General features: G+C 35.1%; 1 protein-coding gene across 1 annotated transcript in view; it reads right to left on the reverse strand.

The window, feature by feature from the left end:
* Positions 1-537: 537 nt before the first annotated feature.
* Positions 538-26,871, reverse strand: part of LTN1 (listerin E3 ubiquitin protein ligase 1) — a 31,617-nt gene continuing 5,283 nt past the window's right edge. Inside the window, exons 6-30 of the mRNA XM_059466746.1 lie at positions 26,545-26,725; positions 25,616-25,789; positions 24,383-24,573; positions 23,048-23,186; positions 21,542-22,327; positions 21,026-21,067; positions 19,671-19,863; positions 17,022-17,261; positions 15,880-16,027; positions 15,479-15,629; positions 14,587-14,788; positions 13,533-13,692; positions 13,260-13,364; positions 12,860-13,002; positions 10,961-11,096; positions 9,738-9,882; positions 8,449-8,659; positions 7,937-8,174; positions 7,054-7,128; positions 6,043-6,229; positions 5,441-5,612; positions 3,947-4,167; positions 3,235-3,429; positions 2,426-2,593; positions 538-1,592 (exon numbers count right to left, since the gene is read on the reverse strand). Coding sequence (XP_059322729.1) covers positions 1,530-1,592; positions 2,426-2,593; positions 3,235-3,429; positions 3,947-4,167; positions 5,441-5,612; positions 6,043-6,229; positions 7,054-7,128; positions 7,937-8,174; positions 8,449-8,659; positions 9,738-9,882; positions 10,961-11,096; positions 12,860-13,002; positions 13,260-13,364; positions 13,533-13,692; positions 14,587-14,788; positions 15,479-15,629; positions 15,880-16,027; positions 17,022-17,261; positions 19,671-19,863; positions 21,026-21,067; positions 21,542-22,327; positions 23,048-23,186; positions 24,383-24,573; positions 25,616-25,789; positions 26,545-26,725 — 4,666 coding nt within the window. The 3' untranslated portion in view covers positions 538-1,529. The remainder of the gene's footprint in view (positions 1,593-2,425; positions 2,594-3,234; positions 3,430-3,946; positions 4,168-5,440; positions 5,613-6,042; positions 6,230-7,053; positions 7,129-7,936; positions 8,175-8,448; positions 8,660-9,737; positions 9,883-10,960; positions 11,097-12,859; positions 13,003-13,259; positions 13,365-13,532; positions 13,693-14,586; positions 14,789-15,478; positions 15,630-15,879; positions 16,028-17,021; positions 17,262-19,670; positions 19,864-21,025; positions 21,068-21,541; positions 22,328-23,047; positions 23,187-24,382; positions 24,574-25,615; positions 25,790-26,544; positions 26,726-26,871) is intronic.

The raw sequence follows: 26,871 nt of genomic DNA on the forward strand, positions 1-26,871 counted from the left end.
GGCAGGCTATTACTGCCCTGAAATCTCTGGGCAGCAGTGTGGTTATGATTGTACTCCCTTTTATCCCATTTTACAAGGAGGATACTACTATGGAGTAATCTAGATGAAGAGTACTCATCCATGAAAAGGTATTAAGGTATCTGCCTTCAGATCAGTCAATGACCTTGCAAAGAAGTAATTTAGAGTAACCAAAGTGATGAAACAGAGACAATGATGGAGTTTTAGCATCAGTAACTATGAAACAATACAGTTTGTTCCCTACTCTGTCTTTTCAGTTAGACCTTCTCAATACCAGCTTTAAATCCTTTCCATTCTCACCTACTCAAAACAAAAGGTCAAGGAATTTCTCCTCTGGCAGCCCAGCATTATCTGTTAAAAATACAGACTTCAGTTATCAACAGCTAAAAATCTAAAATAATAGCTGTTGAGGTACAGCCAATTGACCATGCTACAAACTCGGCCTCTGAAAATCTATAAAATTAATTTCTAAAAGTTTATCACACACAGGAAGAGATAGCAAACCAGAGACTACAGAGATTGACAACATTTATTTATTTATTTATTCCCCACTTCTATTGACTTTTCAAAGAAACCCACCACAAATACCATCCAAGTTGGAATATACTAGTATGCTACCACTGTTAAAAAAAATGGCATGAAAAAATGTATAGTTGAAGGCTATTAAATTCTGATACATCTGGATGCTCACTTAAGAGTCCTTATTATTCTAGGACAGTGGAAGTACAGTAGACATTTGGTGATAGCTAATTTGCCAGCTCATGAAGACAAACAAGAACTGATCAGTGCATCTGCCTTCTCTTTAAAAGCCAATCAGCAATAAATAGATGGTATCATTGTGATGCAGGAACTTTGTTGGTCTCTCTCTTTGTGGTCTCTCTCCTTAGTTGGCCTTCTGGGTTTTCATGATTTTAGGCTACTGGATGGTTGGGGAGTTTTGGCAAAAAGAAACTTTGAAAGGTGAAAGTTCATTTTATTAGAAGAGGCTATGTTTAAATTTTACGCTTTAACAGATTATCACCCCAGTTTCATGCCTTAATGTCTAACAGCAAACACATTCTTTTTTCCCCAAAAAAAGGGACTATTATGAATGCATTATAATAAAAAATCAAATCTTTAGGTGGTAACCTATGTTATATTCAGCTGTTATATTAAGAGGTATCACCTGGGTTAATTACATAACACCATGTTAGAATATGCCTAAAATAAGAGTTTTTAATTAACTATGCTGTGGCTTAAACACCATTTTTCAGACATAACTCCACATTATTTCTGAAAATTTTAATATATCTTAAAAATATACCAATTAAAATAAATTATTGTTATATATTTCTTTATATCAAAGAAGAATCTTCAAATTTACAAAAAGCCAGTCCAGAGGTGTGTCATATTCCACTAGTGAAGAACTTAAAGTAACTGACATTATTTCCAAATAGTTAACTTCTTTCAACATACAGTTTATTGCCTGCTCTTATTTCTTATTTGGCTCACAGAAAGAAGAACGTTTTGTTTCACAAGAATGTCTCTCGACAGAGTGGACATGTGGATTTGTTGCTGGATGAGAACCATTTGTACTGAAAAAGAGAAATACATCTGTTTAATATACGAAGGCAAGCTGAGTACAGAAACACTAGTACATCATCAATAACCATTATTGCCAAGGATCTGTGTTAAGCTGCACCAGGGCAGGTTTAGACTGGACAATAGGAAGAAGTTCTTCACAGAAGTAGTGACTGGGCATTGGATTGGGCTGCCCAGGGAGGTGGTGGAGTCACTGTCCCCATGACTGAATTATGACACGAAGTGCCACATCCAGTCTTTTCTTAAACATCTCTGGAGATGTTTAAGAAAAGACTGGATGTGGCACTTAATGTCATAGTCCAGCTGACAAGGTGGTGTTAGGTCATAGGTTGGACTTGATCTCAAATGTCTTTTCTAAGCTAGTTAATGTTGTGATTCTGTGAATGTAACTATCAAAACATTACCTATACTTAAAAAAAAAAAAAACAAGAAACGGTAAAAAACCCCTTTTCACTCACACATGTATGCATGTGTGTATGTATATATGTATTTGTATATACACTTATTAGACATACACTATGTAGCAGCTCTTCTTTCATTACCTGCCCTTACATCTTAGTACAAAATTCACAAAAATAACTTATGAGTGCTCTTAATCCCAGATACTCCAATGACAAAGTGGAAAATTGTTGGTAATACAGTAGAAGTTTCTGGTTTAAACTATATGGATAGCCAGGCTGGATGGGGCTTGGACAACCTGGTCTAGCAGAAGGTGTCCCTGCCCATGGCAGGAGGATGGAACAGATGAGCTTTAAGCTCCTTCTGACCCTGCTCTATGATTCTAGGGTATTTTGCCTATTTTAAAAGATTTACTCCAGGTACTTACCAAGCAAGCTGAATGAAACTTCTTCTTGCATGTTCTGCAAGCTTTTTTGGGAAGAGAATAGTTTGAACCATGAATGACTGAAAAACAGATCATGCAATCTTCAACGCCTTCAAAACGTTTATCCACATTATTTTTCCACAAAGATAAGCCTTCCATAATACTTCCATTCTAAAAGAGGGAAAAGAGCTGTAAATACTGGAGAACTCCTTTGAACTATTCCTGTTGTAGTCATAAAAACATGAAGGAAACAAGGCCTGAAGGATTTACAATCTGAAACTACATGCAATACATGCAGTGCATAATTTATAATACTCTGATCTACAGAAAAGTGAGTATTCAATAATGCAGGAAGAGCATGTTCAGGAGCACTTAAAAACAGATTTTGAAATTTTCAATCACTGCTTTGTTTTGGTCTAACCACAGATTATGCCATTTCAGCAACCACCAGTCTTTTAGAGAATTCCATGGATGGGGTTTTTGGTTTTGATTTTTGTTGTTGTCATTTGTTTGTCTGTGTTTTTTTTTCAAATTATAGTTGAGATGGTACTGACACACAGGACAAACACTGGGCCATATCTTAAGAGATCTAAATTTTCAACTTGGGCTGTGGATTTAACAGTAGGCTGATCATTTTACCTCTGTTGATGTATCTGGAGAAAAGCAGATGGTAAGAGTGACCCAATTCTACAAAGCTTTGCAATCTAATGAGATCTATTACACAGATCTATACAATATTGCATTACTAGGAATGTTTTTCTGCTATAAGGACTTATTAAGTTTTCAAAACTAAGAACTTTATTTAAATTCACCTGATGTGTAAGATATGTGCTTAACTGTAGCATCCAATTGCGCCACTGCTGTACAGCTACACCAACTCTCTTTCCACTCTCAACTGTTATGCATCCCAGTGGATAATTTGATGGAAGCTGTATTATTAGTTCAATAAATATATCATCAACAGAATAGGTTGCAATGACTTCTCGTGCTGCAGACCGAGCTTTAACCTTTGAAAAAAATACACGTATTAAAAAATGCCATTCAGCATCTCTAGTCTTTGTATACATATGTATATATATATATATATATATATACACACACACTATAAACACATTCCTATGCATATTAAATGATTTTCTTAGATCAGGTAAACACTTTTTTCAAGGAAAACAAAAATCTATTCATATCTCAATAAACTAAAAAGGAATTACCAGCCAGTTTTCAATCTACTGATTGATTACATCTTTTAATAAATAAAAAGTAGTATATTGATAGCAGTACCTTCCACTTCCTCAAATTCTTCAACATCCTAAAATCCATTCTTTCAAGTTTTTTGCAAGCAGAATATTAATAAACATCAATTTAATTTATTGATACCAAGCAAAATTATGTTTAATCAGTCATTTAGAACAACAAAATTGCAATCATATAAAACAGAACCACAGTCTGGTTCTGAGAAGTAAAATTTCCTTAAATGTTTGCAAAAAACTCAAGTAAATTAAAAGAAAGAACAAAAAGTCTTACTGTCATGCCGTTAAATAACTGTGTGCTAGTCTGAACAGAAGATATTTCCTGGGAGGAGAGCACACTGCTGACATATTTGCTTGTGAATTTATCCACAACATTGAAGACACGCTTCTCACAGCTATTCCACCACAGCCTCACCATGGCTGGCAGATCTTTCAGTGTTATATGGTACACAGAGCAGGCCAAGTGTGGGATCTGGGATGACAGCCCCCCAGTCCCTGGGAGGGAAAGAAAAGGTGTTGAAATACTCTTAATACATTAGTCACGGAAGTTGGTGCCTCCACACCACATACAAATTTCTGATTCCAATACAATTGTGGTACTTGGAATTTCATGTACATGTTCCTACTACTGCAATTCTAAGGGCCTGTTTGACTCAGCCCTTCTTAACCAGGCTGTTTTTTTTGTTCCTTAGCCTGATACTCCACACCTCAGAATTCACCTTTTCATTTAGAGACTCAACTCCAAGTGGACACCAGGAATCAAAAATAATTTTATATTGTAGAAATCACAAAACACTCACTTTGGAGTGAACAAACAATAAGGTGTTTGGAGGACAGCTGAGCTTTGCAAGCATGTCGAGTTCTACCAACAGAGTTTGGATATTAGGAAATAATTCTTTGCTGAAGGAGTGAATAAGCATTCCTGCCCAAGGAAGTGGTGGAGTCACCATCCCTGGAGGTGTTCAAAAAACACACTGACAGGGCACTTTGTGATATGGTTTAGGGGACATGGTGGTGTTCAAAGGGTGAACTTGGATGATCCCAGAGGTCTTAATGATTCTATGATGAGTTAAGGGAAGACTTTCCCTTGGGATGTCGTGTTAGTAATTCTTTCTTACGGTCATGCAGATAAATTGTTCTGCAACATACAGTGATGTCCAAGAGAAAAATTAAGAAATGGAAACTCCATTTCCTTGTTTATATCTATGTAGGTACATTAAAAAAATTAAATGAAGGGACTTCAAAATCTAATTCCCTTTTTCATGTTTCTCAGGTAAAAAAAACAGCGTATCTTCTCTCATCATCACTGATTAACTGGGTCTTTTGAACAACATGACAAAAACAACACACAATTTAACATCTCAAACATTTAAAAATATATATTAAAATGGTTTTTAATACTTTGAATTTATATATTGAAATACAATAAAATATAGAAATTTTATTTAATATTAAAAATTATCTCTAGAAGCAATGGTTTCAGAATAGATCACACATTTCTAGTGTTTTGGAATTGTTATGTTCATGATTCAATAGTAGCAATGTATTATTCCTGACTTTTGTTTTTCTTGGTTTCTCTGATAAACATGTCAACTTTAGTTAAGTTTCAAATGGGGAGAGTTAACAAAAGATTATTAAACATATGTATGTATTTGTCTCTCTGTGTATTTGTTTTATAGGTAAGATTTTCTAAATAAGTATTTTTAAGAAAAACAGCTTATTCAAATAGAACAACTCTCTCAAATGCACAAATAGAGTTTTTACTAACCTTTGACATCTAAACGAAGCTCTTCAGTAAAGAAGGTTTTTGTGTCCTTATTTGCAACTTCTGAAGTTGGCCCAGAAAAGACAGGGTTTTCAGGCATAAGCCTGAACAAGTGATAAAGCAGTTTATTCAAGCTTTTAGTTCTTCTAAGGTATTGTGAGTAGAGAACGCGTAGCTGGTAGCATTAAAAAAATTCACAAAAAAACCAAAACATGGTAAATACAGCTTACTCTGTAAATAATACAAATATGTCCTTGCAGGAAGGAACAGCAACATTGTGACTCAGAAGCAGTGTTTAGAAGACAAGTTTAGTTCTCTGCACCATTTTGAATGATTAAAAGATTATAATATGTACCAAGCTTGTTTGAAAATGCAAGAAAGAGTAATCTTTTCATGAATCTTAGTTCTTCGTTGCTCTAATTTTACCATCCTCAAATACAGTGGTGCAGAAATCTAAGTCTATTGGTGATTTCAGAATTTTCACTAATTTCACAGAAACAAGGGATAAGAAATTACATAATTAAAAGAAAACGGCTGGATGAAACTGAGACTGAAACTAAAAAAGTAGGTTAAGAAATTCAGTTAAAAAGACTCTGAAAATATACCTGAGAAGAAGCTGCTTTAAAGAAAGCTAATGTTAACTTCCAAGTGAGAAGATATCCTAGAACAAGGCAGAACTCATCACTCAGGGGTTGAATAACTGCAAATTCTCCAACTGGAATGCATTCCAGGATGTTTTCTAGCAAGAGTTCTTGAGTGGCCAGGATAGACATAAGAGCTGCTGGAGGTGATCTGTGGAAAAATATTATCTGGAATAGTAAACTCAAATCTTGAGCACAACATGAACTGAATTTAAGTTCATAGCCTTCCTAGAGAGTCATGAAAGTAAAGCCATGCATGCAGAGTATAAAATAAGCCTTTTATTACAAGAAAATTTACTCTTTTAAAAATTTCTTCTTTTTCCCTGAATGGGAGAGTTGGTGCTTTTACCTTCTTAGAAGACAAATTTAAACTGAATGCTTATCACTTCATATGGGAGTGGTCTATGACTGATCTGATTTAACCTACATCATGGATAGCCGCTTTGCTTGCTTTCTCTGGAGTCACACCAACAAACGAACAACTGAACAATGATCTCCTAATCACTGTTGGCTCTAGGTTGAAAAGCCTTTTGCTTCTCTGCAGTTAGGAAAGGTATTAATCATTGGGCTGAGGTTAAAAAGGAGTTTTAACCAGTTACTGCATTCTCTCTTCAAACCAGAGAATTCGCGGGATTCAAGCTGTGTAAAACACAGACTTAATTTTTGTTCTGTTTCAAGTAACTGAAATTACCTGTGCAGATACATCCTGAATACAAGTAAAAATTTGCTAAGATTTCCTAATATACAACATTTAGTCCAGTAACTGCACCTAAAAACAACTGCAAATACTGTCTCCAGTTTTAGTGCAAAGGACCACAATATTTAATATTTTACACATTTATAACCTTATTGTCATAGCTATGCAATTTTTTAACATCTCCTGCTGACAGCTACTCTGCTGCAAATTTCAAGCTTTTAACACATTTTAAAAATATGGAAGACAGTCCTATAAAAAGTGAGGGAAAAAATACACACAATGCCAATTCCTCCTCTTCATCACCATAGGACTTGAGATCTTCATCATCAAATTTAGGCAATTCAGGCATTAATCTATAAAAATATGGAAAGGAAATCAGGTTTAATTTAAAAATAATTTTAATAAACTATTTTAATATATGTGATGCATAGTTCTTTGCTTATCAACATCAACATTTTGACAGACAATAAAATAAAGGCAGTTATTCCTTAACAACAACACAGAATCTTTCAGAAACATGCCACCATCTTTGGTCAAGAGTGACACCCAACAAGCATGTATCCTTGCACACTTCTCTTTCCAGACCTCTTACTTTTCCTGAGCCATGCTAAAATAAAATTCTCTATCAGAATAAAGCTATTGCAACTTTATGCCTCAGTATAAGTGAAAGATAATGGTGGCTGGCTTAAGCCATCTGCCTTGCAATTGCATTTTGGGGAGCCAAATGCACAAATTTTACAAATTCTGTATTGTCTCTCTGGGTATTAGAAATATCCAAGAAGTTCACAGCAATACTACCTATCTGTATTTACTTTCTTACCTAAATGAATGAAAATAAAAATGTCATACTATTTAATGGTAGTGTCAGGCCCAGATAAAACCTGGAATATTTCAGTTTACATTTTAGGATTCCATGAGTGCTAAAATAAGGGCTGAAAATAAATACCTTTCTTAAGTCTGCTAATACAATTAACTTTAGCATTCATAGTTTTATATAGTGTCCTCCAAAAAAGAATACGAATTGCCCAGTTGAGGATTTTCTCCCATAATGGAACATGATTTTGCTACAAGTGCATATTCTATAGCACATAGTGCATATTTTTAAGAAAAGGGGCAGGAGGGTTGAGAGGCAATGAGAGTGAAAAATTTGTTGCTTCTTACTTATGCAGCATATGGTAGACAGAAACCTGTACAGGTCGAGCCCGGAAAAGCAATAACGGACAGAGTGTGTTCAGTAGAGTCTGGAGTTTATCTGGAAGATTTGTCTTCTGGCCTGCAACAAACTTCGGTGGCAGCTTATGGTTTAAGAACTGGTCCTTTGAGATGTAAGTTAGAGCTTCACCCAAAGATGATAATACAGAGTTCTGAAAAGAGCCTTCTGATGCATTTTTGGTTTCTCCTGTTTAAAAGAAAACAAGTTGTGATGCAGAATGTATGGATGATACCATAAACAAGTTCTGCTGGAAACAACTCAAGGTTGCACTTGACAGGTTCCATCTAATCTTAACAATCTCTATGTTATATGCAATCACTTTACTAATTAACACATAAGTGTTAAACAAACTGAGTTGTTATAAACTCTATTTACATTATATTCCTGTAAATTCAAAAATGTGGCCTGTTCAGTTCTATTTCAAAACAGCCTGGCTGTTATCCCCTTGTCATATACTTGCCTGTGATTTTCACCAACAAGGGTAACAGCAAATTGTGAATTCCCTCAGAAAAGAATTCCTTCCATTCACTGACCAAGTTCTTAGGAAGAACAGTACTGTCAGGAGCTGCAGCCTCAAAGTAAGCGCTAAGGGCAGATGCCAAGTCACAACTGACACAAGCAAAAATCTGCACAAGCGGGATATGGTAAAGCAAACGGCTTTCACTTGTTGTCTAGGAGGAAATAAACACAGAGGAAGATTCCTTAACCATACATTTGCTTTAAAATTTGTTTCACATTTCCTGTCTACAACAGAAAGTATAATTTCAAAGACAATTAAATTGCAAGAACCATTCGAAAATTCTGTGGGTCGGGTAGGTTGGGTTAAAAATAGAAATTGTACTTCAATAGGACTACCTGAAATTAATTCCCAAGTCTCACCAACATTAGAAACATGGATTGTTTCCATTATATAACCTTCCTTATAATGACAAAAAGAAAATTCAATGGACAACATACTACTAAAAACTGGAAATTATTGAAGTGGCTATCAGGCGAATATTTCCTCTCCCCCAACAAAGCTGCTTTCATTTTATCTTTGTTCTTACTCATTCTGTCAGAAAGGAGTATCATTATCAATTAAAAATATTCCCTACTTAGTCTACACAACAAGATTTTCTTATAAGTTTGTTGCTTGTTTTTAAACAAAATACATAGTTTTAAGGCACATACCACTAGGTAAGATTAATCCTGAGACCAATAAAGGTCACATGAAATTTCCAGCCTGCCCTTCTGAATGCACAGGTGACAGAGAGTGACAGATTCTGTATATTTTTTTGATTAATCAGTAAGTAGTCATCTGACTACTAACATTACTGTCCTCTTTCCTAACAGCATTAGAATATAACCTTGATACTTCATGTGATCAGTTAGATATTGAAATGTAGACATTGATTTTCATTCAGCTGATTTTGATGTATCATGTTAAACTATGTTTTAAAGAAATATTATTTTTCAAGATAGAGACCTACAGCAGATATATTTCAAAATTATTCTCCAATTACCAATGCCATTATTAAATATCATATTACTTGAAGAGTGAGCTGATTTTATCTCCAAACACAAAAACAAACAGGACAGTATAACTGCTTGTGCTTTTAAATCTTTGTCCAGAGTCCAACATAAACTGGATTTTGTGCAATTCTACTTATCATTGTGTCAAGAATTTGGCTGAGATTACAGTGTCATTGCCATATTCAGGGAATAATCAAAAAGGTAAGTACATTAAAAGTGAAGATCCTTCCATATTACCTCTAACCAAGCCAGCATGGAGCACATCAAGAAGTCCCACTCATTATCAGCCAAAGGAGCTGCAGAATATTTCAGCAACAAGGGAAGGTAACGCATCAACTCAATGTTGAAACCAAGCAATTGAGCACTTGCTTCTTTCAGACTGCTGTAATAAAAATACAACCAAAGCTTACATAGATTCATATTGTAGACCTGAGTATTCATATTCTTGCCTTCACTCCTCCTCACAGGACAAATTTGTCTGGCACCACAATGCTATGTTCTGTGTGCTTTTGATATTCTGTCTTTCAAAGGTAGAGTGCTACATTAGCTGCCAAGTCTAAACAAGATTCCTAAATTACAGATTCATACATTTCTACAATTTAAACATTTGCTCAATCAATATACTTACATAAATTAGGAGTGTCGGCAATTTTAATTAAATCAATGCAAGAAAAATAATAATTTTAAAGTTACCGATTTAGGAAAAGTTATTAGCCCTCAAGTGTCCAAATACTATATATTATATATTATAGGTTTAGATTAGCAGGAAGAAATTCTTCCCTGTGAGGGAGACCTTGGCACAGTTGCCAGAGGAGCTGTGGCTGCCCCATTCCTAGAAGTTCAAGCCCAAGTTGGACAGATCTTGGAGCAACTTGGTCTTACGGAAGGTGTCCCTGCCCATGGCAGGGGTTGGAACTGGATGAGCTTTAAGGTCTCTTCCAACCCAGAACACTCAATGGTTTTATGATTATTTTGGAACTTTGTTATCTGGATTTTTCTCACTATAGTCAAAAAAGATAATCTCAGTATATTTTCATTCCTCGCTGGAAGCTTTTCAAGTTACATTTTTGGGTCCAGACCTTTAAAAGACAGCTAAGTCTGGTATGCAAGTTTTTTTCCTGCTACCAAAATAAGCAAACAGAACTTGGAACTGAACATCCAGCAACACCTGCAAAAGTTGGTCAGTTCTGAATACATTTGAAAACAGTTGACATCTTTCAAAAGCATTTTCAAAGCTCCTCAGTCTCCCAGCCTTCCAGGTACTTTTGTGCAGTATGAGTTAGTGATATACTAAGCCAAGGTTTTTACAAAAACTTAAATATGTAATATTAGAGCAGTAGATGGCAATTGTACAGATTGATTTTATTTGAATTAATTAATTTATTTGAATTAGTCTGTATTTTTAAACTCTTGTCTTAGAAATAAGAAAAAAAGTCAAATTATCTCAAAGTTGCACCTACCAGCTAAAGAGAAAGCTGTCCTCATTATCATTTTTCCAAGATATTATGATTTTCAGTACTGCAGGTAATAAATGATCACAATCAATACTTCTATCCTTCAAGCAGGTGTTCAAAATGGAAAGACACCCAAATGCTCCTGTGACATAATAAAATGTAAACTCAATAGTCTTAACTATCAAGACAAAACAAACATTAGAATGTGTGTCAATAGAACTTCATTTTAATATTGTAAGACAGTTTGGATAATACCTAAGCTTTCTTCTTTGAACACTTAATCCACAAATGTCATTGTTAAATCAAAATACAATATCTTACCAAACTTTTAAAATTAAACAGCTCCTATAAGATAAGGTGATAGATTATAAAACCTAAAAAAGGAAAATACCTGCTAAGATTGAAATTTCTTTGTGCTACTAAAAATACAGTAAGCTAAGCAATAATTTGGGCAGATAATGAAGACAATGCAACTGAAAGTTTTGAATTCTAATATTATTGGAATGTTAATTGGAGTTCTAGTCAGAATGTTAATTTTTACTTTTAGAGTGAAGTACAACTGTTGCATTAGTACTGGTTTCCATTTTTAAGAAGAACTGTATTTATCTAGATTTCTTGGAGAAAATGAACATTTCCAACAAGCACAATGACAAAAAAAAAGGTAAAGTATCACATATGCATAGCAAAACCAACCAAATAAACCCCTGCTTCACTTAAACAAGTTCAGCAGCAATTTTTTTCAGCTGCTGAAAAGAAAAAACACCATTGGAATGGTAAGCCTACAACCTACATCCCACTTAATGTGAATTTGGACATATACATTCTGCTCCGGAATACCTAGAAAACAGAGAAGTAGTAGAAGGGAAGCACCAATTACAAATAAAAGACCTCCACAACAGAGGAGAAGTGAGGATTCTTCCATTTTCTTCTGTTCAAAGTTTCACAGACACATTTGTTTGCCTCACTGGTTCAATTAGAAAGCCAGAAAGCCTCCACTAAGTTGAAAGAGTAGAAAACTACTATGGTAGAGATACTTAATATTTCTCTCAATTTCTGCATGTCACTAACACTGATCATTTTCACACCTGAAGAACATCCATTTGAAGAACTCATCTGAAATCCTAAGAACACTGCCAAGGGACGGATGTCCACAGTTTAAAGTAACCAAAGATAGGTTTTTCCAATTTAAGTAAGCACAGTTCTGTTACAAAATAAAAACCATACATTTCAGTTTTCATATAGACTGATCAATAAGAGTAGATACAAGTACACACAAAAGCAGTAAGGGACAAAAACACAAAGGACTTTCCTCTTAAATTACATGTAATCCATACAGATAGAAGGACTGTATGTGAGCATTCCCAGTTTTCTTGAAAAGCAGCAAGTTTGTGAAAACTTACATCCAAATAGAGTGGCTGTAGACCCAAAATAAGTGGCTACATTCAAAGCAATATCATAATACATCTCAACCTTATCTTAGGTAATTTTTCACAGCTGCAGACATTTCATGTAGTGCAGTTTCAGTTGGAGGAGTTACTAAAAAATTATATGTGTGTAAACTGTGAAAGAGTTCTTGGCAAACTATCTAAAGACTATCATGACCAGCTGACAATAGTAGTATTTTTGCATGCTGTGTAAAGCGTAAATGGTTCACTGAAGTACAGTGACATCAGGATGCTTTTAATAACAGCCTAAGTCTCTTCATCTTAATTTTGTATCTGGCAGTAAGGCTTGTCCTTTCTGAATGAGATTATGCCAAACAGTCTAGAAGAAATAGGCAAACTGAGAAAGCATTTCTTTCTAGGAAAAATGATATAATAAGTATGTTTTATCTAAAACCAAACTTTATTACAAAATAATGTTCTTAAATTCTGATGAACTACACCGAGGTAAGAACATACTCACCGTCAGTGCTGGAAAGCTCTGTCTGTGTACATGTCATAAGTTTGGCCACACAATGGAAGACAAGTTCCCTCTTTTCTTCCTCAATTAAGAAAGATGATAAACACTGAAGTGTATGCAATCTGCCCTCTGTTAATGGAAGAAACCTATTCATACAAGCAAAACACCAACAATGAAAGGAACGCAAAAGCTGAACTAGGAAACAAAGTATCAGTTAGTTCATAATGAGGCAATATCCTCTGACATAACTAATCCCACATGCTAAACCAAGTCTGACTTTGACATGCCATACACAAGTATCTTCATTGCCAGCCTTCAGCTGTCGATGGTCAGAATCAGGATCATTTCACACTATCAACATTCACAAGAAACTGCAAGTTTATAGGCAGCAGTATTAAGATACCCTTCTGTTGTCTTGAAAAGTTCTTTCCTCTCCCAGGATCCAGCATTCTCAGCACGGATTACTTTGGCCATGGTTAAGGACCAGAGTCTTCCATGTTCCTCTGATCTTCAAAGAAGAAGAAATACCCTGGTTAATATATACAGATGCTCAGGGCTCACCACAAAAGCATCTGGATGCATTCTGAATCAACACACATATGGAAATATAGTGGCACTCCATACAATACAAACTGTGAAAACAGAGCTAAGAGTTGTTTCACTTATTCTTACATACCTGTCAAATATAGTTTGCTGCAGGTTAGCTGTACTACTCAGAGTACTGAACTCCTCATATGTTATGTGCATCTCTTCTAACATATGAAGATATTCCAGAAGCAGATAAGGAGGATTCTCCAATTCTTCAATCCATTGTAGCGAATATAACAGTTCTGCAACTAATTAAATAACAGATGTTGTTTATAAATGACTACTGACTTGCATAAGCCAGAAGTTTCAGGTCAAGATTTTGTTGATTTTTTAAAATATGTTTTTAATGCAATAAAGATATTATTTTTACATGCAATCTCAGGTGGTTCAGAGCATGAACTGAATATTTGCCATTTTATCATAACATACAAGAGAAAAAAAGCTACAGTAATCTGTTCTAGATAGTCAAGAAATTTTAAAGCAAATTAAGCATGATATGACTCCTCTCTGTTCTCCCCCTTTTCTTTAACATATATTTCTTGCAGACAACGCAGTCAATACCTAAGTCCAGAAGAAAACCAAGTAAATGTCATAAGAGTTAGCACACGGTTCCTTCATCAGCTTACAAGACCCACACTACACAATTACACTTCTCATCATGGTGAGAATTCTGGAGATAGAATTGTTAATTTGATAATGCTGCATTTAATTTGAGTATTCTTGAAAATAAAAGGAAACTAGATTCCACCTCATGGAATTAAGAAAAGTTGTTGTCTCAAACCATCTTTACATTATGGTTAAACTCTCAAGGGAGGGATACAGTTCTTGTTGCCCACTCATGCCAATGCACAGTGTGTTTTGGCAATGAACATAACTGAAGTTTTAAAAATTCATACTTCTCCCAGTTCAAAATTTTATTGAGACAGGATGTATATAACCAAAAGAGGTCCCACGAATATAAAAACTACTTTTAAAGAAGACCTGAACATTACAAAAGAAAAGAAAGGAAAAAAGGCAACAAAAGGTAAAAGGATAATTTCTCATACCTGTATGCCAAACTTTAACTATGCATTTCTAATTTTCAATTCAGGTTACAACTACTACAAAATAAAATTCCTTTAAGTTTTACCATTGTAACTTACTTATATTATCAATTTCCTTTCTTTCAGAATCATGATTTCCATGGACTACACGATTTTTCAGTTGAAGTAGTACTATTTTACTTAATAAGGCTGAAGTACACAGATGGCCTGGAAGTTTAGTTGTGCCACACAGCTTGACACTTGATCCCAGAGGTTCACAATTCATACTAAGCCTTCCTTCCAAAAGAGGCTTGTGCATCCACTGTAATATGTGCATAAAAAGAGTATGAAAAAATACTGTGATCTGTTTAACCTTGAAAATTCAGAATTATTAAGAAACAAACACGAAACATACACATTCATATCAAAAGCACAATGGTGAGGATGACCCACTCCAGTGTATTAAAAACCTAATTGTACAGCAGTAATTTGGAATTGTACTGCTGCTCAGAAACAAATACATTTCTTTAGAACTCTATGTATTTTACAAGAAATTATAGGGTTACTGGTGGCTGCACGGGAAATTTATGTCCTTCCCCACTCTCTATTCTATGCATGTCAGCATTCTGTTAAAAGATAGCAAACCACATTCTTCTGCAGATATTGGTGTCTTTCACAAAATTAATCCTTATGAAGAATTAACTTAGAGATAAAAACATCTTCACAATGTATACTCTGTCAGATAAAATTCCTGAACTGTAAAGCAAGTTGCTGGTGTTCTGTGCAGAAAAGGGTAATTTCATGGATTTTGATTTTTCTCCAGTAGTACTGGATGGATCCATAAACAGAGATTTTATCCTCTTTATAGACAAAGGTTGACAAGAACCTCTGCACAAACATATGGTACTCATAAGTGCAGTGCCATGTCATAAGAAATAAAGCTTACCACCCTAGGGGACAGAGGCTTGAGGAAAGACTGACCGCCCTGTACAATCCATTAACATTTCCATACCTCAGAGCACAGAGATTCATGCAATTTCCCCCATTCAATTTTGTTCGGTGTCACATGCTCAACATAAGCTCTCACAAGACATTCAGACTGTCCATCAGCTTCCATGAGCTTCAACAACAAATCACTGACTGCAGAGATCAAAACCTGAAGCCTGAGAAAAGGAGAAAACACTGCAAACAAGTTTGGCACTATTCATTAAGAGCCACCTGCATATTTTCCATTGATACAATGCTCCATACTTGCTGTACCAGGGGTGGTATAAGTTTTGCTCTACCCACTGCCTCCAATAGGCTGAAAAGTCTCAGTAATACAGATGTTAATTAAATAAAGGCTATTATAGCACTGATCCTGGTTTGTTTTGGAGAACAACACATTATAGAACAAATGTGAATCCCAATTACCTTTTAACATCCAAAGAGGAAGACTGAACTTGGTTCTTGACCCACAGTGCAGCTTTAAGCAAAAAGGTGCTCTGAGTGCCCTGAAGCTGATGCACAAGTGAATTTATACCAGACATCCAAGTGTGTTTTAACTTGCATACAAGTACATCTATTATAGGGAAAAGGAAAAAAGAAAACAAAACAGCAAGTAGACAAGCAAAACTATCACAAACAGGTAAACTCTAATTACAAACTACAGCATATAGCAACAATCACATGTCTAAAGGTCCTACAGTAGGAAAATAATTATCTTTTCTGTGGTTACATGCAAAAACCATCAAAGGCACATACATAGCTTTCTTGTTGAAGAGCAATTTTAAATTAACTGTGACTCACAGGTAAGATTTAATTCATTTGAGAATTAGAGTGATGTTCTTGTTGTCTGCAACCATATGTCCATACAGTCTTCAAAACTACATACCTTTCTACCAAAATATTGAACATTCACAATATCAACAGTCATTTATAAAGCAGCAGTGTTTTCCAAGCTAGTACTGTCCTACTTCACTTCTATGACAACACTGAAACATTGTATTTACTTGTATTAATTTCAGTAAATGCATGTATCAATTTAACACCCTCAAATTCTGCATTCAGAGAATATAAATCAGCATCTCAGATAAACATAAACATGAGACACTGGTAGAGAGAGGCATGGATCACAATTTGTCTGGGCAACTTGGCCAATATAAATGGTTTCAGAATGTTATCTGTAAAGAAGCGATTGTACACATTTTTTCATAGACTCCCCAGATTGTAAAATGAACAAAAAAAAGTTCATTTGTTATATTTCATAGACTTTAAACAACTTCTGTAACAGTCCAAAAAGTGTGCAATATCATAGCCTCCAAGTTAGCTGATACTAACATTAAAAAAATCTTAAAAATCCTTGTAAACCTGTTCAGGACTTGATACTTAGTAGTAACTATGGGCACCGTAAATTAAAGCACAGATTTTCATGTCAGTTACAGCTGCAATTGCTCAATGTATGTGAAGCCAGTATTCTATCACATACTTTCGTGATTCTGTTTCATGAAAAGGAAGAATTTATATGTAATCATCACCTATGAAAAAGCTCAGCTGAAGTTCTTTTTCCAGATTACCTGTCAAGTATGTTGCATCCTGCCTCTGAGCACACAGCTGGAAGATGGTAAGGAGCAAGTCTTCTGAGGATGGCATCAGCAAACAGCCTTTCACTGAGCTGAAAAAGCTTGAGGCCACATCGCAGATGAAAGATACTGATGGTTCAGTATCTCCAGCTTGAGAAAGATCCTTTGCTTTAGACAGAGCTGCTTGAAGTTTATCAATAATCCTTTCAACAAAGGTTTCACCAATCAATGATTCTATTGGGCAGAGGAAAAAGACAATATGCTTTGATTGCTTGATAAACACGACCATGCAAAGATGTCATATTAATATAGACTAATTTGATTTTTATTAACTAATTTTGAATGCAAAATGAAGTGCAAAACAGTTTCAGTCTAATGGATACCTAAACTCTTCTATTTCACAGACACCAGCCAACATTTCACACTACTAAGTATCTTTTCTCTAAGCCAGCTGAAGCAGCTTTGAAAAAGGTATTAAAGATAGAGCAAGTGCAAAGTGATCCTTCCCCCTTTTATGCCCTCCTAGCTTCTGGCAACCAACTGTGAGCCGAAGATTTCACTGTACTATTGCATATAGCCACAAACATGCTTAGATCCTTTTTCATGGGATACAAGCAAGCCAATCCCACTTCTCCTCAAACTCCACAGTATCCTGTGGCAATGAGTTCCATTATTTAATTATAAACTGCACGAAGAAGTATACTTTTCTCGGCCCTCAAGACTGCTATCTAAGCATGTGTTAGAAATTCAAGTTCTTCCACTGAAAGAAACAATGATGCATTTCTCATTATTTGCATTTTCTATACAAATTGCGATTTTACGACTTTTAAGCACAACCCCATCCTTAATCACTTCCACTAGAAACTTACAAATTCTAGTCTGTTTTCTTGCCTCCACAAGCAGAAGCCACTGCTTGTCTAACCATCCCTGCCAGATTTCTCTGGGCATATTCTATTACATGTTTTTCAAAAGCATATAGAATATTGCAAGTGACCAAACTTGAACAAGAATATTGCAGTGACCAAAACTACATGCAGTATTCCAGATATTAACAACATATTCAGTATATTGACTACATGCTATAATAATTTTCATTTGTCCTCTGTTCTTTTCACAGCAGCTCCTAATAAACTGTGTTCCTCTTTTACTACTCTTTTACAACCTGTCACTTACAGGGAAACACCACAATGACTGAAGATCTCTTTCTGAGTTTTAACAGGTCAGAGTCTGTCATTGAATTGATACAGTTACAATTGTGTTCTTCCAATGTATACTTGTAGTATTTACTGGCTTTGGATTTCTTTTGTAATCTTTTGTATCAGTTAAGCATTCAGCATCACAACACACTGCTATGGATCTGTGAAGTTTCAGCAACAATTATCTTCCTTTCACTATTTATCCTTTTTCCCCTTTAATTCCTTTCATCCTAGGCTACAGACCCATGAAAGGCTCTCCTATTCTCTCCAAGACAATTTGCTTAAGAAACTTAGATAAGAGATCTCATTAAAAAAATCCTTTTGGAAGTCCACATACTCTACTTTGGTTTTAATGACTAAGTCAAGAGCCATCATAGCTCCTCAAAATCTCTTCGGCTTCAATCAATATGATTTAAAAACAGGTCATCCACCACCCAGCAGAAAATGAGCTCAGGAGTGCCTCTGGCTCTAGAGTCAAAAAGCAAAGTCACTGGACAATCAGCCCTAGAACATCACACACTCACAAGCACATTTGTTGAACTCTCTGTGGAGAGAGGAAAGAGGTTTTCCTGATGGTCCTTTACATCAGAAATTCCAGTAACAGAAAAAACAATCTTAGGACACCTTCAGGATGCCTTGTCTAAGAACATGCACCACAGTGAACTGCCTGTGAAACTTGGAAGCACTATGAATGTGCACAGCATCCACTGACACTGAAATATGTCACCACAGGGATCAAAGTGAATGCTGAGTTTACATGGAAAACATGAAGAAAAATTAACTCCCCTGGAAGTCTATATAAGATACTAAAATTGCAAACAAATTAAACAGGATGATATTAACAAATTAAATAGGATGCTATGAGTAATAGCTATTAAGAAAAAAACCCGAATACATATACAGCATAAGACCACATACCGAGTTTTAAAGACAGAAAAATAAATGGAAATGGCTGAAAAAAATTCAAAGATCCTATAACAAAGCATTGCTAATAAAACACACATAGGTCCATAACAATTGATTTGGTATTCCAGTTTTGAAGGTAAATTTCACATGGTATGGTTTAAAAATTCACATTACAGCACATCAGCTGATAGATCAAGCTTACTTAAATTTTCCTCAAGTTTTCAAAACTTGGAAATCTGAATCTTCTCTTTGAACACTGCCCTTGTTTAGCAATGTGGACCAAAAAAAATGGCAGCTACTGCTGCAAGTTAGTGTTTACAAAATTAAATAGTATGTAGTAAACTGGCTTAAGTATAAAAAAAGCCCAAAACTATGAAACAAAAACCCCAATGAAAACCAACCAATCAACAATAAACTACCGGGAGAAAGCCTAAATGTTCTACATGAAGTATTCTGGAAGATCCCAAATTCTTTCAATCTTATGCAAAGGGTTAAGTGCAGCATTTACACTTCATGAACTCCAAGGATTATATATGCTCACCACTTTTAACGTCCTGTGACAACACCAAGCTCAGAAGAGTCCACATTTCTGAAGAGGCTGATCCTGATGAGGCTGCTCTAGGTTTTAAGCCCAGGTGACACAGATCATCTGCCAGCATTACCAGTCTTTCTCCAAGCGTGTCTCCTTTCAGCCAGTCAGAGACTAAGGAAAGTTTCGTTGTGCCTGAGCATGCCTGGATCACAAGAAAAACATTCCAGAAATCTTTTGAGGGTATCGAATAATAGAATGGTTTGGGTTGGAAGGGACCATAAAGATCATCTTCCAAGTTCCAATTTAAGTACCAACCCCCTCCCAGCAAACCAGGCTGCTCCAAAACCCATCCAACCTGGCCTTCAATACTTCCAGGGATGGGGCAGCCACAGCTTCTCTGTGTAATCCATTATTAACTATTAACTTTTATTACTAAGCACATGATTAGTATGTCAAACTTGCACACACAGAGTGAGAATTACATCATCTGCCATAAAAAGCCTTCAGATTTTACATCTGTAACAACATCCCCCATCTTTCTTTTTGTCAGAGACCACAACTTATGGCTGGGTCAGATCTCTATTGCAGAGTGAAACAAGTCACTTTCTGAAAATGCTTCCTTATGTTTCTCCTCCAATTATAGAGCCCTGGAAATTCCTACATTGGAGTTAGAAAAATAACTTCTGGATGACCGAGTTGGCTGAAATAAAATCTATTTACAACATAAAAACTGTTTACAGAACCTGAATTTCTTTAAGAAGAAAGAGAAGGTCACAAAAACTTTATTTTGCTGATGAGCCACTGTAAGTTAAAAAAAAATCACAAAAACTCAGTATTCCTAATATACACAGCATATGTGAGGGAAGATCCTGTGGTCTATGTACCGGACCGTAAGTCAAGTGTTATGAGTTCTTGTCCAAAAATTCATCATACACTTCCTATTTCATCCCATCCCAACTTAAATGTCAGTTTGTCAATATTCAGCGGAAAATATCGAATACTACCTTTCCCTTATAAGCACCTTGTAGGATGATGATATAAATAATAATTTTAATTATTGGTCTAATCCCCAGCTCCATTCTGTCTAGCTTAGAATAGATGATCCACAAATCAGGAATCCCTCTAGCTCACAAAACAAACTGATCAAAACCAGATGGGACAAATATTTTTTTGTTTTGGCATCATCATTTCATTTTTAAGAATGTCCCCAGATTTAAGTGCATTTAAATCAAACACTACTCTAAAACTGTAAAATTTTCAAACTATGGAAATTATCACTACAAACACATATGAGTCTCAAAGCTAACATCAGAGAATTATTAAAAATTACGCATAACAAGAACAAAGAAAAATCTTAATCTTACCTTTTGAATTATCTGGAGAAAAATAACCCACTTAAGATCCATCTGAAAAGAAAAACAAAATTCCCCAATATTTAATAAAAATCTTTGCTGACTAGGAAGAAATAATGCCATTTTATCTGTTCTGTAGGCATAAGTAGAAGCTGATAAAATTCAGTAACAAAGTTATTGATTGTATCATTTTTGTCTTGTAAATCTTTCCCACAAAATTCAGTAAGGGACTGTATACAAAAGGCTACCAATGACTACTATTAAAGTACACTGTATAAAGAACCAAGAGGAGAGAAATTCTGATGATACTTTTCCAAAATTATTTAGACCATATAGAAAAGGACAGAACCTTTCACCCCAACACTATAATGTCCACCTTTCCAAAAACTATCTTCCTTATGTTGAACTTAACCCAAATTCATGTAGAATTATCATCCATGCAACAGTGCCAAAATAAGATTATTAGTGAACCACAGCCCACGATAACAGTAATGACTGATAAAAATTAACATCATGTACCAGTCATACCTTTACTAAATCATCAAGAATGACTTTCCTTTCATCATTATTGTTGCAACAATGAAGTACACTGTATAAAATATCAATCAGGAAATTGGTGTCTTTTCTCCAGTCTTCTTTCAGCCAGGTTATTAAATTCAGATACAGAAATTGTACAGATGGACTTCGGTTATGAGCTTTCACTTCATTTTGGGATTCAGCTTGACCAGGACTTACATTATTTCCCTGCTCTAAAAGTACTTGGAAAACTCTGTTTGAGGAAAAAGTGTTGAGCAGGGTAGAGAGAAAGTTCAAATGCTGTTCTGACTTCTGTTCATTGACATACACAATGCTCAGCTCGGCCAGGTTGCAGACTAAGTTCTCTAGAGGTTCTTTCCTTAGACGTGACGTTTGCTGCAAGTCAGCTTGAATTTCAGAGTCACCATTTCTAACTTCCATGAGCTTTCGACTCTCAGTGTTCCTTTCAAATTCATCCTCATCTGTAAATCTGATTTTTAGAGATTTTCTATTGTTTGGTTTCATAGCACTCTTCGGATTATGAAGAATTTCTAGCATACCAGATATGGCAAACAGTAATTTCCTGTCAGCATCCAACCTATCAACATGAAGTATACACATTTTTGAAAGATGGTCCCAAAAATCTGTCAACAGTTTCTGGAAAACTTCATCTGTGCCATCATCATTGGAGAGTTCTGCTTTAGCTTCCCAGGAACTCAGCATTTCTGCTGTTTGATAAAACAATGGTCCACTTTGTAACTTGGGCTCCTTAAGTACAGCACTGACAAAAGGAATTAACTATAAAGACAAAAAAAAAACGTATTAAAGAACAGTGATCCAATTTATAAAATCATTTTATTCTTTATAATATCAAGAAATTATATAATTCTGAAAAACATTCTGGAAGCAACTCTTCAAATACCAGAATTATTTATGTTTGAACATTTTATAAAAACATACAGGATGGGAGGCACTTTTTTCCCCCATAAATATAACTTTAATTGCACAGTAAAAAGGATGATTTCATAGGAAGAAAAAAAACCCTAAATTCAGTACCTGTACTTTTGCTACACATTACTGTCTACAAATTCCTGAAAGGAGGTGGAGGTGGGTCTCTTCTGCCGTGTCTCAACTGAAAGGATGACAAGGAGTGGCCTTAAATTGCAGCAGGGAAAATTCAAACCAGGTATTGGAAAAAAAAAACAATGGAAATGTGGTCAGGTATTGGAATAGGTTGCCCAGGGAGTTGGTGGAGTCACCAGCTCTGGAAGTGCTTAAGAGACACCTGGATGAGACTCTTGGGCACATGGTCTGGGGGTGATTTTTGGTGGTGCTGGGCTGACAGTGAGACTGGATGATCATGTCTTTTCCAGCCCTGACAATTCTGTGTGGTTTTTTTCCATAAAATCTAGGGAAAATCTAAACAGAGAAGTAAATCCTCACCTAAAATTCACATTTCTCTTTAATTTTGACTTATTAAATGCACACACAACAATATTCAGTATTTCTCATTAATACCTGGTCACATATAAGCATTTGATGAATCTGGCTTTGGTCTTCTCCTTTCTGTAGTACAGCAAAGCACAGACACTCCAAAAATGCAGTTATAATTGCTGAACTTTCTGAAGGACTGGCTATTGTCCTCTCATTTGACAACCTGTGAGAAGACACAGAAGAAACCAAGTAACCCAGTTTTCAAGAAACCCAGTATGAATGTTATCAATGTACCCTGAATTACCTTGTTCTGATCCAGACACCAGTATGAGAATACAGGATCAGAGAGTCATTTGCAGGAATCAGATAAAAATAAAGTCAATTTAGAAAGTTGATAAACCCAAGAATTTAACAGAATCTATATCAATGAAATTCTTCATTCAGTCTTAGCTTCAGAAAAAACAGATCTACATAGACAGAGAAACCATATACAGCCTAGCACACTGTCTCCTGTTTCAGCTGGCTGTCAAAACTCTTTTGCAATTGTCCATACAATACACAGAAGTTCAGAGAATGTGACTTTTTGTCATTACGGGGAAAAAAAAAGAGGAAGAAAAAAAAAAAGAGGAAAAAAAAGAAAGCCACTTAAAGACAGTCTCCCCAGTTTTGAGTCGGAAAATCTGCAATTTCTTTGCTTTTTAATGAATATTAGATCACACGAATGATCACAGAAATATTACAATCATTACTACGTGTAATAAAATTCTATACACTTTTCAAACAAACCCCTACATAACTCTCTTCTCCAAGAGCTCTGCTAATTTTCACACCAACATCAGCAGAGTACTGAATTTGTTTTTCATTTATTTTTTAAATAAATTAAATTTCAGCATTTCGTAAAATAATTTCTATATCCTTCTGAGTACGCAATGCACAGGTGCACATTTAAATTACATTTGATAGAAAGGTGGTTTTGAGGTATTTTAAAGGCACAAAGTACAAGCAGTTTCATCCTTTAAAAATGAGAATCACAAGAATTACAGTTTGTGCATAAAGGAAATGTCACTATCACAAAGTTAATCCCCTATGTAAGAATTACACACTGGTGAGAAGAGTGTGATTCCTAAGAGTCACTCTTAATTATAATAATGTTCCATATTCAAATTTGTCATGGAATAAACACAAGGCTTTGACAAGGAAAGATAAGAATGCTTCATGTAAGGAAGACATAGTAAAATCAAAAGGAAAGCTGAAGGTTTAAAATGACAGGAACAGCCACAAAGGACTGACTCCAGTTTTGGATTTTGAAAATAATTTTAAAAATATAATCTCATTTATCTTCAAATGCTTAAAGATTAGTTTCTTTGTTTCCAAACGTAAAAGAGACTGATTCCAAATAAATAAATTTGTGGTCCATACCCTTGAATTATAGAGCTGAAAAAAACTCTGAAGTATTCCAGCTTCGGTTCCACAATGTCAGGAGGCACCTTGCTAATGAAGGGCAGGAGGTTTGGGTAGATAACAGTAGCTAATCCTTGCCCACCTTCTCGAAGCACTGTCCAGAGCTTCGGCAGAACTCCTTTTCTGGCATTTACATGACTCCAACAGTCCTACAGAAAGAAATTAACTTACTGTAAATTAAACAACAATATGTTGCCTCAGAAGAACCCCCAAGTTAGCCATTTAACCTACATCCCCATATTATAGTGAAACATGTCATTGTGAAATTTAAATTCTGTTATGTTACTCACTAGCCAGTATCTTTAAAATCACTTTCTCCCTATTTTGGCTTGTGAAGTTAACATGATAAAACTATTTCTGCACTGTTTAAAATCAATTGACCTTTCTTAATAGCAACTGCAATTAAAGGTTTCTCTTTAATCATACTTTCATGATGCTTCATAGGAATCACTATTGTAATTAATACTGTATTTAATTTTAAGTTCTCATTATCACGGAAAGCCAATGAGTTTGGAAGTATCACTAACTTCAAAACTCTCTTCAAAAATTTTCTGATGGTTAGAAACTGCTTTGGCACTTCCCCCTCCCTAAATTTTTTTGTCATCTGATCTATTTTAATTATTATCATATCTATTATAGTTCAAGGTACCTATATTTATAACAAGCTGAACAAAGACTGTTAGGGTTTTTTCTTCAAGAAAACTTGTTCCAGTTCATTCCAGCAGTTGCAAAAGGGAGCTGCAGCATTAAACCTTCAAAGCATCCCAGTCTATGGCAACAACTCATCCTGCTAATAAATTCAGAGCCAGTGTTTCACTTAAAATTAAGGGGAAAAAAAAAAGCTACAGAACCCTTACATTTGAAGGGGAAACAAACTAACCAAAAATGCACTGCAGGTATTTTTTGTAACTGTCTTTAACAAAGAAAAAGGTTTTAAGCATTATTTGACTAACTAGTAACTACATTGGATGAAAGGGTTTCAGATTAATTAAGTTAAATTCATAAAACAACTCTAATTTTCAGACATGCTGGACATGATATATTTGAAAGTTACACTGAAAGAAGGAGGATGTACCCTTATGGAGTTCCTGTTATTAACCATAAAGAAAACTCAGTCAAGCCTGTCTTCCTAATTCTACACAGAGAATTACTTGGTGAAAAGTTAAATTTGATGAAAATATCTCACATTACCTCAATAGTGGTGATAGTATAAAGCACTGCTTCCCAAAGAGCAAGACACACCACTGCATCACTGTCATCAATGCTGAGAAGAACAGCAGGACAAACTCTTGGTGCTTCAGCTTTCACCACCTCAGGCAAGTGCTGGCAAAAAGCAGAAATCAGCTCAAAGAAAGCTGAGCGAACCTGACAGAGGCCACAGAAGGAAAAACAGAATTTGTCACTACATGTAGTTAATAAGATTCCTTTTAAAGTCAATAAAAGTTTACAACACACCATGCCCATATTTCATCACATTAACAAAGGTTAAAATATTATTAAAAACCAAGAAAAACAAAATAGTTATTAAACAGTCTTATCAAATATTTTAATACAATTTGTTTACTGATGAAATGCCTGTCAAAAGTTGTATTTTTATATACTTCTCAAAAGGCATTTTTTCCCAAAAGCAACTTAAAGCTTTTAAACAAAATACTATTGCATTACTTCATTACTCTATGTACAGATTAAAAACCAGTAAAACTATTTAAAAAATGAAAACCCCAAAGCATCAAGAATACATGCTGTAAGTTGACAGTTTGTATCTTCTACATGAATTTTAATGATGGCAGATTGCCAAAAAGTAGATTATGATGATACGGAAATAAAAATTTAGCCTACTAGATAAATTTTCAAGTAATATTGTCTATATTGAGTTTGGCAGGTTTTTTAACATTAAGTCCAGTCAGATATTAGTCCCAGATCAAAAAAATTTATAATTATGTTAACTGAACAGTTTCTTTAGCCTTTCTGGAATCTACCTAGAAACCTGAAGGCTGTTTCAAACCTAAGCAAAGTACCAAGAGCATCCTTGTAGAATACAAGTAATTAATACTTCCTTAGGTTAAGGGTATTACCTGTAACAAAAACCAAGCAAAATAAAGAAGAAACTAAAAACTCACCTGTGATACATTGTTTTTGCTATATTTCCAAAATTTGTTTTGGGACAGAAGTGACATTAACTTTTCCTCCAATGAATGCATCTCTTTCTTTGGCAATATGCTGAGCAACTTTTTTAAAGCTAACAAGGAACAGGTCAGAATCCGGAAAAATTTGGCTTTCCTTTCTTCTTCTGGTACAGTTCTCAGAAAGCAAAACAAAAAAAAAAGTTAAAAGTGGACCACAAATAAACCAGCAGTCATCCCAAGTTTGTCTAAACTAAACTGCCTTCATTTTTTTTTGTGTTTATTTTTTGATTTCAGGTGCCAGCAATATAAATACATAAACTT

The sequence above is a fragment of the Ammospiza nelsoni genome, chromosome 2, assembly GCF_027579445.1.
Source record: "Ammospiza nelsoni isolate bAmmNel1 chromosome 2, bAmmNel1.pri, whole genome shotgun sequence".
NCBI lineage: Eukaryota > Metazoa > Chordata > Aves > Passeriformes > Passerellidae > Ammospiza > Ammospiza nelsoni.